General features: G+C 42.0%; 1 protein-coding gene across 4 annotated transcripts in view; it reads left to right on the top strand.

The window, feature by feature from the left end:
* NUP153 (nucleoporin 153) overlaps positions 1–15,527 on the top strand; it is a 55,550-nt gene extending 40,023 nt beyond the window's left edge. For 3 of the 4 annotated variants that reach the window (XM_077353258.1, XM_077353255.1, XM_077353257.1), the window contains 6 exons: positions 477–671; positions 1,973–2,812; positions 8,423–8,812; positions 9,635–9,916; positions 12,504–12,657; positions 14,122–15,527. In XM_077353258.1, coding sequence (XP_077209373.1) covers positions 477–671; positions 1,973–2,812; positions 8,423–8,812; positions 9,635–9,916; positions 12,504–12,657; positions 14,122–14,209 — 1,949 coding nt within the window. In that variant the 3' untranslated portion in view covers positions 14,210–15,527. The remainder of the gene's footprint in view (positions 1–476; positions 672–1,972; positions 2,813–8,422; positions 8,813–9,634; positions 9,917–12,503; positions 12,658–14,121) is intronic. The other variant, XM_077353256.1, reaches the window with a different exon arrangement.
* The last annotated feature ends 2,126 nt before the right edge of the window (positions 15,528–17,653 follow it).

Genomic DNA, 17,653 nt, shown 5'->3' on the forward strand with positions numbered 1-17,653 from the left:
CCCCTCCCCCCAAAAAAAGCCAAGCCAGCACACAGGTTCAAGTGTTTGCATGGTTCTCTTTTCTTACCTTGGAAGCACTCACCATGGGTTGCTAATTAGCTTTTTAAAGGTGCAGAATAGCCTAAACAGAATCATAGAGTTGAAAGGACCCTCCGGGGTCATCTAGTCGAGCCCCCTGCACAATACAAGAACTCACCACTACCTGTCCACCCACAATCCACCCAATTTCATGGCCAAATATTCCCTCCCCACCACCACCAAAAACCAAAATCCCTAGGAATTTTCCAACCTGGGGTTGCCAACTCTGCATATTGGAAATGGTGTGAAGTGTATTGAAAACATTTTTTAAAAAGCAAGCACCCTGAATTGGATTTAGGAAATGAGGAATTACACCTGCCAGTTTTATTAAGTTGTATATTGTATATGTGGCTTCTGCCACTGAAAAATAAAAGTTCACATGCCGTTTTGTTAACCAGGAGGTTCGGTGCCTGTGGTGAGTAGCAGTGCTTCCTGTTTGCCCAGTCTTTCTGGAGGTTTTCTCGGCTTAGACAAATTCAAGAAACCAGAAGGGAGCTGGGACTGCGAGACCTGCTTGGTACAGAACAAAGCAGAGGCCACCAAGTGTGTGGCTTGTGAGACTGCAAAGCCAGGCAGCAAGGGGGAACTGAAAGGTAAGTAAAACCAACACACAGCTTCTCAGACAGCATTCAGCGGGATGTCCTGTTTGTTTTGATTAAGTGCTGTCTGTCTGGATTTGTCTCACTTTTTACCCTCCTTCTCCTCCCACTGCTAGTTCTTGCACGGACAAGCCATCTACAGAAACTCATACACAGAATCAGACTTCTGTGCACATTTGCTGGATTGGGAATTTGAATGACATGCTTTGGCACGCAGCTGCTTTCAGCAGCCATGCACACTCAATGAAGAGACGCTCATAGAGAGATACTCACTGCCATCTTACGTGAAAAATTGATGGGCAGTTCATAGCATACGTTGCCAGCATAAATTGGGCTTTGGGTGCATACCTCTGCCAAGGCCAGTTTCCAGCTTCCTCATCCTTCTCTCAGCACAATTCTCTCTCTACCCTTAGACTCCTACTTGCTTGCCTTCATCCAAACTCCAGAGGTGATTCCTGTGCCTTCATATTGACCTCTGCTTGTGGGCATGTCAGGGCTCCCCATTTGTAATCCAATTCCAGTCAATCTATTTTCCATTCACTGCCTTTGAGAGCCAGTGTGGTGTGGTGGTTAAGAGTGGCACACTTTAATCTGGAGAACCTAGTTGGATTCCCCATTCCTCCACATGCAGACAGCTGGGTGGCCTTGGGCCAGTCACAGTTCTTAGAATTGTTCTTGCAGAACAGTTATTTTGGGGCTCTCATTCCCACCTACCTCACAGGGTTTCTGTTGTGGGAAGAGGAAGGGAGGGAAAGGTGTTTGTAAGCTGCTTTGGGATTCCTTTGGGTAGTGAAAAGTGTGGTATAAAAAAACAGCTCTCCTTGTGCTTCCATGCTTTTCAAAAACATTTTTTTTCAGACAAGGTATTCTGAGTAAGCTTCATTCTTCTAAGTGTGCTTTTGTTATGTATTTTCAAAATGATTCTTCCAATAAGTTTGTTCAGGTATCTCTAAACATATCAATGGTGCCTATATCATCTTTGTGTATTCATAGGATGTTCCTTTCAACAGAAAAAAGTAGTGGGATCAAAATACTGAAACAAATACATTTAGCTGACTATCAGATTTGCTATGTGTGTTATTATCTTGGGTTTAGCAGCAATGGTACCTAGAATACATTATTCATAATTACAGCACTTTGTTCTGGTGTCAGACAGAGTCCACTAACCAGATATTCCCTCTGCTCAAATTTGGCATATGGTAAGACTTCAGTGAGCAGGGTTTCTCAATATAAAGTCTTCAGTAATGTGTGTAGTAGAGACTCAGCATGCCATTTTGTTTTGTTTTAAATTTCAGGTCTTAGCGCTGCTACTTCTGCTGCTGCTTCCTCGGCCTCATCCACTCCTCTGTTTAAATTTGGTATTCAGTCATCCTCTTCCGACTCGCCTCAGACACTGGGAAGTGCGGGGAAAGACTTCAAGTTTGGAGAGCAAACAGGATTTAAGTTTGGTATTGTGTCTGATCTGGGAGGCTCAGTGAACTCTATGACGGGAGGATTTAAGATGTCTAAAACTGAAGGGGAATCTAAATCGGAGGACAGCTCAAAAGAGAGCAAGGCTAGCAGCAACTTCAGCTTTGGGCTTCCCTCTGGTGCTACCAGTACATCCAGTGCAGGGTTTCAGTTTGGGGTAGCAAACCTTGGACAGCAAGAAAAGAAAGAAGGATTTACCAAGCCTGCTCCCGGAGGTTTCGGTTTTGGCACAGCCTCTGCGGGTTCATCAGAGAATAAAACTGGAATAAGTGGCTTCAAGTTTGGAAATGCGGAGGAAAAGGATGGAGCAGCGACTCCCTTTTCCTTTAAGAACCCGGAAGGGAAGAAAGATGAGAATCCCTCGGCAAAAGGTGGGTTTACTTTTGGTAGCGTGGAGTCCGTGGCTGCCCCGCAGCTTGTTTTGGGAAGGACGGATGACAAACAGGAGACTGCGGCCCCTTCAAATCCATTAGTGTTTGGAAAGAAAGCGGAGAACGAAGAGACAAAGACACAACCCATCTTTGCATTTAGGAAGGCAGAACAAACCAAAGATGACAGCACAGCAAAGCCCGCTTTTAGTTTCAACCTGGCCAAACCAGCAGAGACAGAAGCTGAGCAACCAACAAAGAAAGCTTTCACATTTGGTGCACAAGCCAACCCTCCAGGTAGGTACAAAAAAAGTCCCCTGCTTTTTTAAGATGTATTGATATTAGTTTATTTGCAGAATTTATATCCCGCCTTTCTCCCCTCACAAGAGCCCCCGAGGCAGCAGTTTGAAATGTAGCTGATAAAATCTCAATTTAAAACTGTTAAGAAGAGGAGTTGGTTTTATACCCCGCTTTTCCACTGCCTGAAGGCAGCTTACAATTGCTTTTCCTTCCTCTCCCCACCATAGACACTCTGTGAGGTAGGTGGGACTGGGGGAGCTTCTGACAGGACTTGTTTGGTCAGAACAGTATTATCAGGACTGTGTCCTCCCAAGGTCACCCAGCTGGCTGCATGTGGAGAAGTGGAGAATCAAACTCAATTTGCTATATTAGAAGTCTCCGCTGTTAGCCACTGCATCTCTCCCCTTCCAATTTTTAAAAGAGTTAAAAGGCTCTCAAAGGCAGTGAATGGAAAATAAATCTGAGTGGAATTGGATTACAAATGGGGAGCAAAGGCAAGCGAAGCCCTGACCTGCCCACCAACAGAGGTCAATACGAAGGCACAGGAATCACAAGCCAAAAAAAAAAGCAATTAAAACATTGGTTTGGAAAGAGGGATCACTAAAGGAGTGCCAAATGAAACAGAAAAGTCTTCATGTGCTGGGGGAAGATGCCAACAGAAGGGCACAGATGGATCTCCCTGGGAGGATAGTTCCAGAGTTTTAGGGCCATGACTGAGAAACCCCTCTTCCAAATTGCAGTCTGCCCATAATCTCAGAATGCGAGGCCCCCAAAACAAAGCCTGTGAAAGAGACCAAGTGGCCAGGCACATTCATGAGGGACTAGGCAGGATTTTTAGTTTCCAGTTGCTATATTTCAATAAGAGGCCATTATTTGGGAAGGTGATTTAAGAAGAAGAGTTGGTTTTTATATTCCAATTTTCTCTACCCTAAGGACTCTCAAAGCAGCTTACAGTCACCTTCCCATCCTCTCACTGCAACAGGCTCTTTATTTATAATAATTGCATTTATATACTGCAGCTCTGTGCAAAACCAGGCTTGCAGCTGTTCACAACATAAGACAATAAAACATCAACCATAAAACCATTTAAAACATCTGACATCACAATAAAACAATGAACCCCAATAAAATCAAGATGATGGTCAAAATCCTTCTGCTGCAGCTGTAACCAGTATGGGACGGAAAATTGAATGATAGAAAAAAAAACCCAAAGGGCTAGAAACAAAAAGTGGCTGGTCTTGGCTGGTCTAATACCTTGGCCTATGACCCAGGGGGTGGGGGAGATACTAGATTTTAAATCTCTGGTACTCATTGCGTCCAGCTGCAACCAAACACCTGGCGGAAAAGCTCCGTCTTGCAGGCACTGCAGAACCCAGAGCTCTGACAGGGCTCGCAGCTCTTCAGGGAGCTCATTCCACCAGGTAGGGGCCAGGACAGAAAAGGCCTTTGTGGGGCAGGTGGGGCTGAGAGAGTTCTGTGAGTACTGTGCTTGGACCAAGGTCGCCTAGCAGGATTCCTGCAGAGGAGTAGGGAACCAAACCCAGTTCTCCAGATTAGATTGTTGTTACAGGAGACCTTCCAAATTTTGATGCATGCTCATAAAACAATAATTTAAGCTTTCTTCCTTTCTGGGCAATTGCTAATACACTGTTTGCTGAAGAAAATACTTCCCAATGAGCTTGTAGCATTTAGAGCAACCTTTTTCAACCTATGGGCTGCAGAGGAATCCCTGAAATATTTTTCAGGCTTCGGGGAACTCCAGAAGTGGTGACATATCCCTCCAGAAAAGTGGGTTCAGAAGTACGATGTGGGAATGGTCTTTAAGCAGCGACTGGTCAGATACTTAACATGGATGCTTTAGGCTGAGTCTGCATTGAGGGGAGGGGTTGGACAAGATGGCCTGGATTGCTCCTTCCCACTCTATGATTCTGTGAGCCAGCCAATCAATCGATCCTTTGTGGAGAAAGAGACTAGGTCTGTAGAGCAACAGGGGAAGTGGGTTCCAGTATTGTCTAGTGATGTCAGCAATATCCAAACTTCTGGGAAAGGTCACGTAACCCCTGGGGAGCTCTTGCATAACCATAGGGTTCCCTGGAACCCTGGTTGGGAATCCATGGCTTAGAGCAGGTTTTAATGAAACCCTGGGGTTCCTTGACAACCCTAGAAGGGTTTCCCAAATGGATGGGAGTTAATTTTTTATATATTTTCAACATTTGCTAAACATTACCAGGTGATATGGCCATTTATGGTCACGTTAAAAAAAAAAACCTTCCCAAAATGGCCCATGATGGGCTGGGAGGGGGCGGTAAGGGGAGGGGCCCCAGGTGAGCTTGTACACAGCTATGCTCCCCAACCATATTCTGCATGATTGAGCCACTTTGGGGGGTTCTCGAAGTTTGAAAAATGTCTCAGGGGTTTCTCAATGATAAAGAAGTAGAGAGACGCTGGTTTAGAATATTACTGACAGATAAGAATTCTCAGTGATGCTATTTAGCCAAGAATTGGACCATCTTAGTTTTTGAGCCTCTGGTTTGGTGGCAAAGAGTTTTTTGAATAGGCAGGAAACTGAGGAAAACTGGCCAGAGACTGCACAGTTCAAATCGTTCTGCCCATACTGCAGCCTGGTGGGGTTTCAGTGCAGCTGAGATATAACATGGGAATTGGATGTACTAAATAGGCTTGTTTTATCTTCTAAATCAGAACTTTGTGATTGTAATTTCGGATTAAGCTGAGGAGAGCCAGAATTCTGTAACTACAGTTTTGCATCTGAATATCTGAAGTAAATTTTTTATAAATTGGCTTTAGTTACAGAATAGACAATTTTTTAAACAATTCCCCACTGACTTCAGGAGAAATAGTAACCCTGATATCACCATTGGGATTGAGATGCTGGTCAGGTGACAGTTTCGCTTGACCATGATCATGTATTCCATTAAGTCACACATTTTTATTTATTTATATTTTTAATTAGATTTTTACCTGCCACTCTCAGCAAGCCAGCTTGTGGTGAGTTACAACATTAAAAACCACACAGTAAAATATAAGAATCCCCACATTAAAAACCCATTCTAACTTCAATGGCAGCACTAAATGTCATTATAATCGCTAAGTTCACTTGATGTATTTATGTTAAACCAAATTTGTAACTTAGCTAATCTGGGGGTCCCCGCTAAAAACAAGAAGCATTCCGTTTTTCATTAAAACATATTTATATTTGCAAGTGAAGATCTCTTGCTGATATGGGTATTTCTGGATGGATAGATTGTTTAATAGGAGCCAGGTAAATCTCAATCAATTATAGTGAGGAAATAATCACAAATAATTGAGGTACTGCAAATATTGTTTATTATTTATTATTACAAGGCAAGCAAGATAGTCAAGAACAAGAGCATGAAGATAACAGTATTTTATAATGGATAGAAGATGGAAAAGAAAGCCTATGTAAAAAATGGATAAATGGGAAATGTGGTCAAGTCTATGAGCATAGCAGAAGGGGATTTTAAAGCAAGAAGACCAGAAATTCATTGCGAGCAACTGAGTCTAGAATAATAGAATGAAGGAAGACTGGATTTGAAGGAAGGGAGATTAATTGAAAACCACTCCGGAATAAAAAATGGGAGGAGAAAGAAAGAGAACTTCAAGCAAGGATCATGAAAAGGCAGAACCAGGAAGGGCAATGAGTCCAGGTCAAGATCAGGTTTGAGCTCTTGGGAGGATATTGTGTGAGGCGAATAAATATTGAAAAGAGGACAGATCATAAGCAGAGAAGTAGCATTAGGTCATTGAGATCAAAGTGGCAGCTTAATCCAAAGAAATAGGCTATTAGAAGCATTAGGAAGAGAATATGTATAATGGTAAAGAAAGAGAGCTCAAACAAGATGCGGAAGGTCCCTTAAAGATGTATCAGAGGAAGAAAAATAAGGGCCACTAAGTAAGAGGGCAGACCTTATTTAAGTGAAGGTAGTATTGTGGAAACAAAAGAGGATTGAAAGATATGCAGTGTTGAAACCAAATCTAACAGTATACAGTGTATTTCTGAGTCTCCAAAGCACTTTGCATGCATCATTTGCAATTCTCTGGAAAATAATTTTAGGAGGAGTAACGAGACACTGAGAAGGCAGAATTGGTATTTTTAAAAAAGTCTACTCGAACTACATGCCAAAAAAGCCTGGAAAAATAAAGTCAAGAAAAGATATTTTCTAATCTCTAAATAATAATAGCTGGTTTCAAAGAAGATTACCATGAGAATGAGAATAAGAAAAGATTAAAGCTGTGGTTGAAGTCCATCAGAGAGGAATAGATTATAATTGTGTTCCAGGAATATAAAAGCAAAAAACGAATGTGGCAAAGTTCAGACAAGGTGTGAAATCATTCTTTAGTGAAGCTGACTGTGGTTGGTGTGATTATTTGAATTTTGGGACCTCTGCTGTAATTACTCAGGGTCCACCAAGCCTGGGGTCTGAAGTTGATTTGATAGCCACAGAAGACAGTGAAAACAGCATTTGCTGAAGCAAACCAAAATTTGTGTGATCAGCATGAGCCAAATCCTGATTTCTCAAACTAACTGAGGTTAAAATAAATTATGGCTTCATACGATAGCACAGTGGTCCCCAACCTTTCAGAGGCTGGGGACCGGCAGGGCATCGGGCTGCGCCCGCGCATCGGGCCGCGCCCATGGGCCATGCCCGCGCAACGGGCCGCTCAATGCGCGGCCCGGCCCGGATTCCCTCTCCCCGCCCTCCCGCAGTAAGAAGCTTCCCGGGCCACAAGCTTGCGGCCTGGGAAGTTTTTTACTGCGGGGGGCGGGGCGGGGCGGGGAGAGGGAGCCGCAGCCCGGCGCCATGGCCTTCGCGGCCCGGCACCGGGCCACGGCCCGCAGGTTGGGAACCACTGCAATAGCTGAACTGAACCAACAGTGGAAAGGAAATACAGGTACAAAGGGCAAGAGGGGAAGGGGAAGAAGATTGCAGGGGAACCAGAAAGAGGCCAATATGAAGGAAACATTAACACCTGCCTATAGGCTGAAGTGGAGGAAAGAAGGCACATTAACTGAGAAAGTGTTCAGGGATAGAATATAAGTTCTGAGCAAAAAGATACGTCAGTTACCTACTTGAGCTTTCAAAAAGTATTGTGACTTCCTTCAGTTAACTTATGGAAGGCAGAAGAACCACTGAAAAGTTTCATCAGGTTGTCACCAGTTTTGATTCCGTTGTGAACTGTGGGTGTGGTCTTGGGACAGCCTGCTTGCCTAGCAAACAGTATAGACTGGTCTTCTTGCCACAGCTTCGTGGTGAATGCACCAAATTGATACCCAACTTTATGGTGCAGAACATGTTATGGCTTTCCAGTCCCTGCAAAATGTTTGCTCGGTGAATACCACAAAACACACATTCATGAAGCTAACAAGTGATGCGGGTAGATTCAAGTCTGTAGCCATGTTGGTCTGAAGCAGCAGGACAGTGCTTTGAGTCCTTTAAGACCAATATAGTTTTATTCAAGGTATCTTGTGCCAAGCACAGATCTTCAGACTCAGGTGTTAAGGAAAGACACCCGCCTTTGTATCTTCAACTGTTGTTTTCTAAGTAATGCCATTACTTCTCCTTTCAGATCCAGGATCCGCAAAGCCTGCATTCAGTTTCTTGAACCCTAGTCCTTCTAACTCTGCTGTGCCAAGTGTTTCTGCCGGCAGCAGCAGCAGCAGCAGAGCGTTCAGCAACAGCACTACATCTGCCTCCAATCCTCCTCCACCAACCTTTTTGTTCGGACAGGCCGGCAACACTGTGAGCAGCTCTGCTTTTGGTAATCCCACTGACTCCAGTACATCGCAGTCCTTTGGGTTCCCTCAAGAGGCCAAGCCGCCAGCGACCACCTCCAGCACGAACACCCCCCTTCCATTCCTCTTTGGGACATCAGCGGCTGCTAATAGTTCTGCTAACTCTGGCTTCAGTTTTGCGGCTGCTGCCGGTGCTGCCTCCACCACCACAGCAACTTCCACAGGTATTCTTAAGTTTGTGGTGTACATTGAAGACTTTCAGCTTTCCAAAAACTTTCTGTGGATAATGCATGGGAAAGCCTGATTGAATATTGACAGATTTGTTCTAGTAACAAACTCAAGTATTTCTTGGTGAAAATAATGTAACAAACAATATTTATGTACTGCTTTTCCTTTGCTCAGACTAGTTCTGTAAACTAGCCTGTAAGTTCAAATATTAATTAAAAGAAGAGCTGGTTTTAATGCCCATTTTTCACTACCTGAAGGAGTCTCAAAGCGACTTACAAACACCTTTCCCTTCCTCTCTTCACAATAGACATCCTGTGAGGTTGGTGGGGCTTAGAGAGCGCCAAGAGAACTGTTCTGTGAGAATAGCTCTGAAAGAACTCAGACTAGACCAAGATCATCCATCTGGCTGCATGCAGAGGAATGGGAAATCAAGCCTTGTTCTCCAGTTTGGAGGACACTGCTCTTAACCACTATGCTGGCTCCCTTAATGAATAGTTGCCTATTGCCCTTATAAGAGGGTTGGTGGGAGAAAGAAGTGGGGGCTTAACATGAACAGCTTTTCTGAAACCATCCTGTGAAGTGAGATTTGAACCAAAGCTATTGTAGCTTTTACTCTTTACCGCAGTTCAATTTCAGCTTAAATCAGTTTGATTCATATACCCCTGTATTTTGAACAGTTGCAATTTTTGATTGGGAAATTCAAATTATAGACTCAACATTCCTCCTTTGTAGTTTGCCCATGTCTCTTTTGCCTCTTCACTCCTAGGTGGATGAATAGATTGCCTCGTAATGCAGATTCATACTTTCACTTTTTCTAGGTTCCTCCTCTTCTTTTGTGTTTGGCTCCGGGTCTTCAGCATCTGCCCCTGCTCCTGCATTTGGTGCTGGTCAGACACCAACCTTTGGTCAAAACCAAGGCTCCAGCCAACCCCCTGCTCCAACCTTTGGCTCACTCTCATCAACATCATCCTTATTTTCTGCTGGCACTCAGTCTGGGCCACCTGCTTTTGGATCTGTGTCAAGTACTACCCAGGCGCCAGTCTTTGGGCAGCAAACTACCCAACAACCTGGTTTTGGTTCTGGTACAGCTCCTAGTTCAGGTAAGTGCAAACTCTACAGTTCTTGTGCTGTAGACTGGTGTGTCTGGCAAATAGTTCTATTTAGTTGTTCAGTACTCCCTTGTCAATCCTCTTTGAGGGTTTCTGGGGTGAGTGAAATCTTGGAGTCAGATTTCAATTTGAAATGTCTGAAAATAATACAAGAGCAGAAACAAGATACTTTCAACTTTATGCATCGGCTTTGATCTTGCAAGAAAAATCAAGGCAGATCAGTTCCTTTAATTCAAGACATCGCTTTCTCACACAGAAACAGATCAATACTGGAGGGTTGTTTGTTTTTTTAATTCTGTTATCCTGTTTAGGGCAAGCTGAGTTTTTAATAAGCAGATTCATTGTCTTGATCAGATAATACTACAAGGAAATAGTGAACATACATGTATGAATTGACAATGGTACTCTGTGAGTCCCAAAGTGTTCATTATGATTTCAGAGATCTGTTCAGACAACCTAGCTGGTTCTCCCCACTGCCCTGCTGCAATTCTCTGTATGGTCTCCTTTAGAATTTATTCACTGACAGTGTGTGATTGTATTCATACTGTATGAAATGTTGCAATCAAAACTTAAAAGGCAAAAGGGGTCAAGCTGCCGCAGATAAAATAACATCAAGATAAATATTTATGATATGGTGTATACAAAAACACAGGGCCTGAATGTCAGGCTGCATTAAGAGTCAGAAGAAGCCGTACATAAGCTGCAATAATTTCCCATTCAAAGTTGATTTACGTATCTAACGATATCCAACACAAGCCCATATGCAGTTTGCCCTCAAGAGCCTTCCTCAGTGACATGTATTTAAAAATCCATAATGCATACTTTTAAAATAATGCTAATTTTAACCACTGAACATGGCCCCAGTGGATGCAATGCATGTGAACTTGTTTTGGTCATTTGATATGTTCATCTTATTTGTACGGGAAATTATTACAACTTATATAAAGTTTGTTCTGGCTATTAATGCAACTTGACATTCAGGCCCTGTGTTTTTAATTTTACTGTTGTATGCACCTTATCATAAATATTTATCTTGGTACAATTTTATCTGCTATAACTTGACCCTTGTAGAATTTCAGTATATTTTGGGTTGAGTTTTGTTTCCCCCTCCTCCTTTGTTTCAATCAAAACTTTACCTAAAAAGTGACTGCTTGTGGTATTATCTGGCTGTTTGCCTTTCTTTCACTTACATACACACACACACACACTTGCACACACAAGCAACATCATCTCCAAATTGTGAATATATCTGGCCTGTTTATTTGCCAGGTGGCTGGCAGAATGTCACCAGATATTCCTCTCTGTTTGTTCTTCTGTCACCCCTTTTAATGTGAACATCTAATCCCATGTTGTTTTGGAAACTACTTTTGAAACTTCTCTTGCGTTTCAATTGGGATTGCCAGCATCCTGGTGAAAAACTTGTATTGTAGCTTTAATAAAGGCTTAATAGGATAGATTCAGGTGGGTGGCTGTGTTGGACTGAAGCAGTGGAGCAAAGCTTGAGTCCAGTGACACCTTTAATGCCAACAGAATTTTGTTCAAGGCATAAATGTTCCTGTGTGTGCATGCTTAGCCCGATACAGTGAAACAGAACATCCTCAGCCATATATAGGTAAAGGGTGGGTGGGTGGGGTTCAATGGCCATTAAGTGTTAGCAGAGATTGGATTAAGGCAGTTATCAAGATCTGGGAATAGTCATAAATAAGCATGCAAATACAAGAGATGCGACAAGAGTTTGTCCATTGGCAGTTCCTTCTGCTACCCAGAGTTGAACTACCCACCTGTAAGACTTGAGGAAACCTGTTTTTACTGTTTCTCAAGGTGTCCATGCACACATAGAACCATAGAAAGCTCATATCTTGAATAGAATTTGTCAGTCTTAAAGATGCCACTGGACTCAAACTTTGTTCTGGCTTAATAAAGTGTCATTTACTAGGTGAGGTGATTTACTATTAAATCTTCACTTGTCTGTATTCACATAGTAAGGCCCTGTTAAAGAGACAGGACATTTCCCCCCAGCCTTACACGGAGAGGACCTGTTGAAGAAATAAGAATTCAACATTTCCTTGGGTATGCAAAAGTAGATGCTTAATTCTTGGATTCAAGACCGTGTGTAATATCAAACCAGGGAACTCCAATAAGTAGTTGGTTTTGCTTCTGTTGCTATTGTGTTGAATTACAGGGTTCGAGTGAATGCTTTTTTTGTCACCAACGTGTAGTGACAGCCACAGGAATAAACAGCTTTAAAAGGGAATTAGATTCAGGGAGATAAGTCTATCAATGGCCACTTGCCACAGTGACTGAGGGGAACCTACACATTCAGAGGCACTAGAGCCAGATTGCAACATCAGGGGAAGACCTCGGCCTCTGCCCTCTTGTTGGCTGTCCAGAGGAACTAATTGGCGATTGTGCAAGAAAAGATGCTAAACTAGAACTATCGGTCTGATCTAGGAGGGGCCTTCTTATGTTCTTAATTCAGTGGTTCTAGAGAGATTTAAGATTTCCAGCAAACCTTTTATAATAATAGAGAAACTGCTTGTCACCTAAGAAACCAATTCTCCGTGTCTCACACTTCTAGGTCCGGTGTTCCAGTTTGGAAATAGTTCTGCCAATTTCAACTTTGCAGGCAGTAGCCCAGGAGTATTTACCTTTGGTGCACCTCCTGGTGCACCAGCACAGCCTACAGGCTCTTCAGGATTTTCATTCACTCAGCCTTCAGCATTTAACCTGGGGTAAGTAGGAGGTTCAGAACTTTCGGTCAGTTTGCCTACAGCTACTTTTTTGTGAATAGATATCTAATTGTGCCATGCCTTTAGAGATACATTGTCGAGGCCTGAGAAATAAATGTTCTACTTAGAGGCCATGGGAACACATGTTAGAATGTAAAATTGTCATTTACCATTTCTTAGTTTTGTTCAAACAAAATATCAAACATAAGACTGCACTCTTTTCTGTCTGAACACACGCAGCTTAGATATTGGCCATATGAGAAGCAGGATGAAAAAAACAGTCAGCCTACAAGTAACAATATGAAGATCCCTCAGTAGGCTTTGATACGGTTGCATTCTGTTCAGGTGGTTCATGTTGGTGCTGCATACACCAGTATATCCTATTAAATGTGGACTAAATAAGTAATCACATATGACATGTATACACAGGCATCAATATCTAGTGCAGTAGTCCTACATAAAAATCCCCATACTATGCAGTTCTTGGAAAACATTTTTAGTAAAAACTTTTTCTTTAAAAAAGGATTTCACTCATTTCAGGGGGAACATATTTCATAAGAATTTTCTCAGTTTCCCCCCATATTTCTGATGTTACTGTTTGGGGGGAGCATTCATGGAGAAGAAGCCTTCTACATGTGTGTGTTATCGCTAAATTCTCCCCCCCCATGACTTCACATTTGTAATGAGAGTATTTTGCAATAACATGCTAAGACATGCCGTATCACTGAAAAACAATGGGAAAATCACGTGCTTCGATGATTTTTCAAATCCATCATAAATCAAAATGCTGTGGTTATTAGAAATCAACAAATGGGGGACCATGAGACTGGGGGGAATCCCATTTCCCCACACACATAAACATTCTCTTGCCAAACTGAGCATGGAGCTTTGGTTTGTTTAGCCGCTGCCAGGCTCTACATGGCCCTCATGCCCCAGTTTCTGGCCTCATCCATCTGCTGGAAGTAGGTACATTCTCTATGCTTTTACAGAGAACACTATTTTAGCTTGGGGGCAATATAAATCCACTAGAATATTTTTGTTAAGATTTAAGGTTCTGCAAATGTATAAGGTCCCCCCAAATTTTCAGGAAAATCTCTTTAGTGTCCATGTGGGCCAATCCACAGATTTAGTTATCCAGTGAGGGGGGCAACAGTTTGTTAAATAGTATATAGATGGATGAGTTGATGCAGAGAATAATGTGATAATACAAATACCTTTTAGCCAGGTTTTGTGTATGCTGCTGACCCTGAAGTAGAAATTGAGATTGCAATTATTTAACTGAAAAGTATGATTGGTAAAAAATACCTTTAGTTAAAAAAAAAGATTTAATGAGGTACTCCAGATGACCTCTATTTCTTTGCTAGTGTGTGCATTTTTCATGCTTGTTTTAAAATACAAAATGTTCCAACATGTCATTCTTAAGTTCTTACTTTTGATTTCCTCCACCCTACCCCCTTCCCTTCTAAGCAGGAGTAACGGGAAAAATATTTTCTCGCCATCTGGATCTTCGCTATCTAATCGGAAGATTAAGACTGCTGTTAGACGTAGAAAATAAATACTAGCAGTTGTTACAGACAGCAACTCGTTTTTCACAGCTGGTTGCCCTGCATTGTTCAATTAATGAATTGTACCTCATGCTGGGTTTGGCTGAAGCCATGTCTGCCTAAACTCTGCTCGCTTTTTTGCCCTCTCCATTTAAGGTTTTTTTTCTTTTTTAAAAAAGAAAGATTAGCATTGGTGGCAGGGAGGACCTTGAGCAAAACGACTTAGAATCCGGCAGTTTTTCTTCACTGACTTGGCATGGTTTTGGCTATAGATGTAAATATAGCCTGCACAGCGAATGGCTTCATATAATACCTCTGTTTGCACCACTTCGTACGCTCATCTGCGTTTACTGACACCTCGAGAAATTGTAATTATATCCGTGAGGGGAGTCTGTATAGAGTAGAGAATGTGGATAAATGAATGATTTCTATGCGGAGTTTGTGCTGATGTACGTGTGAAGTGAGCAAGTGGCGTGTATCGTGCACTAAAATTTTCTGATAGAGGAAGAATGATTTAAAGGATGACCCCTGCTAAGGACTAGTTAGATCTGTAGTACTTCATTTAATGATTAGAAGCTCTTTCCATTTTCATCCTTAAAGCTCCTTATCACCTGTCTTGCCTTTTTTCATTATTTTATTATGAGACAAACATGTAAATACAGTTCTGTTCCTCTGTGTACTACTTTGGCATAACAAATCTGTGAACTTGAAATTTTAATTTTGTGTGTTACCGCAAACATTTTTTGTTTAGTATTGTCTCAGATTTTATTATGTAAATCTCATTATTCAAAGTTGCCTAAATCCATTAAAGACCTTTAAAATTGGGAATTCTTAAAGTGAGTTTATTGGCTTTTCTGATCCATTTTTGTTTGGACCAAAAACCAGTATTGTACAAAGTGTTAAGTATATATTTTTATATTTACAGAAATGGACTCTGGTGACTTTGGATAATAAGGAAAAGTTTAATATTAAAGCCATGTTTATTACAGTATAATTAACATGTTAAACCATGGGATAAATGCCATCAATAAAAATTATGAAAAGTTTGTGCGAATTTTAATGAAGGTACATATGGTCTTACCTTGAAATGAATTTGTAAAGGACATTCTTAGTTTAAGAGAATATAAGTATTGTGTTTATATCTACATTTAATGAATACTGAGCGATACAAATTGAATGTAAACTCTGCTGTTAGGTCTTTCCTCATGAGGGTGGCCCACCTTTTCAAGTCAAAAGGACTAGTTACAATTGCCTGGAGCATTTGGCTGATTCTTAACTTTCAAAATAAAATTTCTGTTAAATCATCATAATAAATACATATAATCATGACATGAGAGTATCCTTGATTAAAATTACAGCAGCCTGGCAATTGAAAAATAACAAGCAAAGAGGTCATCATCCCAGGCAATTTAGATTTGATAAATCTGGTATAATCAAAGACATTATGAAACTTACTTCGGTTATGAATTGTTCGTATTCCTTCTCTTTATCCCAGGCTTTCTGTCCTCCCCAGCTGCTGAAGGAACCTGCCATAGCCTTATAATAAATTATTAGTGTATCAACACATGGTGGTCAGATTAAGAAACAGGGACATTTGCATCCTGCACTTACCATACTCCACTTTCTCCTCAATCGGGACCCAAAGCAGCTTACCTAATTGACCTTACAAAAACACTGTGAGGTAGATTAGGCTGAGAGTGTGTGACTGGCCCAAAGTCATTCAAGCAAGCTTTGCATGGCGAATGGAGATTCAAACCTGAATCTCCAGAGCTAAAGTCCCTCTAACCCCTATATCACACTGGCTCATTTCTACACTGGAAGACAGGATTCGGCCCTCTGGGAAGCCTCTCCAGTTGGCTAAGGAAAGTTGGGCTGATACATCCTGTGAGGCAGGCATTGCCTGATCAATGCATCTAACCAGAAAGGCAGCTTTTGTAAGAGTTTTCAGAATTCATTAGGGCAGGACACTAATATTTTGTTAGTTCCTTCCTGTCAATCAGTTGCCTAAAAAACACAGGGATTACAGAGAACCACTGTATTTCTTTGGGTATATGTCTGCTGCCTGAGAGTGAGGAGAAGACCCCCAAAAGTAGAGTCAATGCCTGTTCCTACATGGGTCTGGTCCAGGGTCATTCTAGATCCTGAGAGAATGGGAGTGCAGTACTTTTGCATGAGTGAGAGCAGTTTTTGTATAAACCACAGAAGATCAGAGATGGTCTTAAAGAATCGTGATGGTGGACTGCTGCCTATTGGGCACAGAAATTTTGTTTCTTTGTTCCTTCATCCTAGTAATTGGTCTGTTCATAAGCCAAAAGAACAGGTACGTGTGCTCCTCAACCTTGTGTGTGCTTCTGGTGCCTGTCATATCGGGAAGATCAGTATTGGGGGGGGGGGTAGGTTTTCTCTGCTGCTTTTCATCCTATATGTATAGGGATAAAAATTTTGCCTTTTTGATTGCATGGGTGAAAGTCCCAGATCAGGAGTGCTCAGCCCCAATACTGATTTTGATCTCTGGTGACCCCAGCATCTCTGAATCTGTTTCAGAGCAATCAAAATACTATAATTCAAACCAGATTGATGCACAGCAGTTTGCGTGGAGCCACTAGCCTTAATGCATGCAAAGACTTTTTGGTGTTTTAGGAATGCCCACATTTTCCCACAAGACTTGGGCATTTTCACCTTAATACCCCCCCCCCCCCCCCCCGGTGCTCACCATTTTGGTGAAAAGGAGTCAAGAACAGTGATGGTGAGTGATCCAAAATCTGCAGAGGGCCTTTAAATTACATCTGGGGAAATCTGCAGTTTAGAAAACAGAACTTGCCTTCTATTCCTTAAAAAATGGAGTTGCCATCTTTTCATGTGGGTCCATATGTGCACAAGAAATGTATATGGTAGAACATTGTAGCATATCTGTTGGATGTTAAAGGTAATGTACCATTAGTGGTGCTGGGAATCTATGATGTGGAGTGCAAGTCTCAGGGGTCAGGGTCGGGAGGACGGATACACTTTATTTCACCCTAGCATCTTTGGGCAGGATGGCTGAGCCTCTTGTGCCTCTTTCTCCCTTTACTACTATTACTTAAACACTGTGAGTGGGCTAATTACAATTTGGCAAATGATGTGGGGGACTCAAAACCATTTTTCGAATTATATGTTCCCAATTCACATCTTTTGGCAACATAGTTTTACACCTACAGTTCCAAGCATTGACCTCAGCATCACATCTGTTTTGGCATTCAGTTTAGAGGTCTTGATTAGCCTTTAAAAGCATCCTATAGCACAGTGGTCCCCAACCTTTTTTATCACCGGGGACCGGTCAATGCTTGACAATTTTACTGAGGCCCTGGTGGGGTAGTCTTGCCAAGGAATATTGCTGCTGCCTGAGCCCCTGCTCCACTTGTTTTCCCGCTGGCTCCCCTGAATTCCCACCGCCCACTGGGGGGCGCTGCCAGCAG

Source organism: Paroedura picta, chromosome 9 (genome assembly GCF_049243985.1).
Source record: "Paroedura picta isolate Pp20150507F chromosome 9, Ppicta_v3.0, whole genome shotgun sequence".
Classification (NCBI taxonomy): Eukaryota; Metazoa; Chordata; class Lepidosauria; order Squamata; family Gekkonidae; genus Paroedura; species Paroedura picta.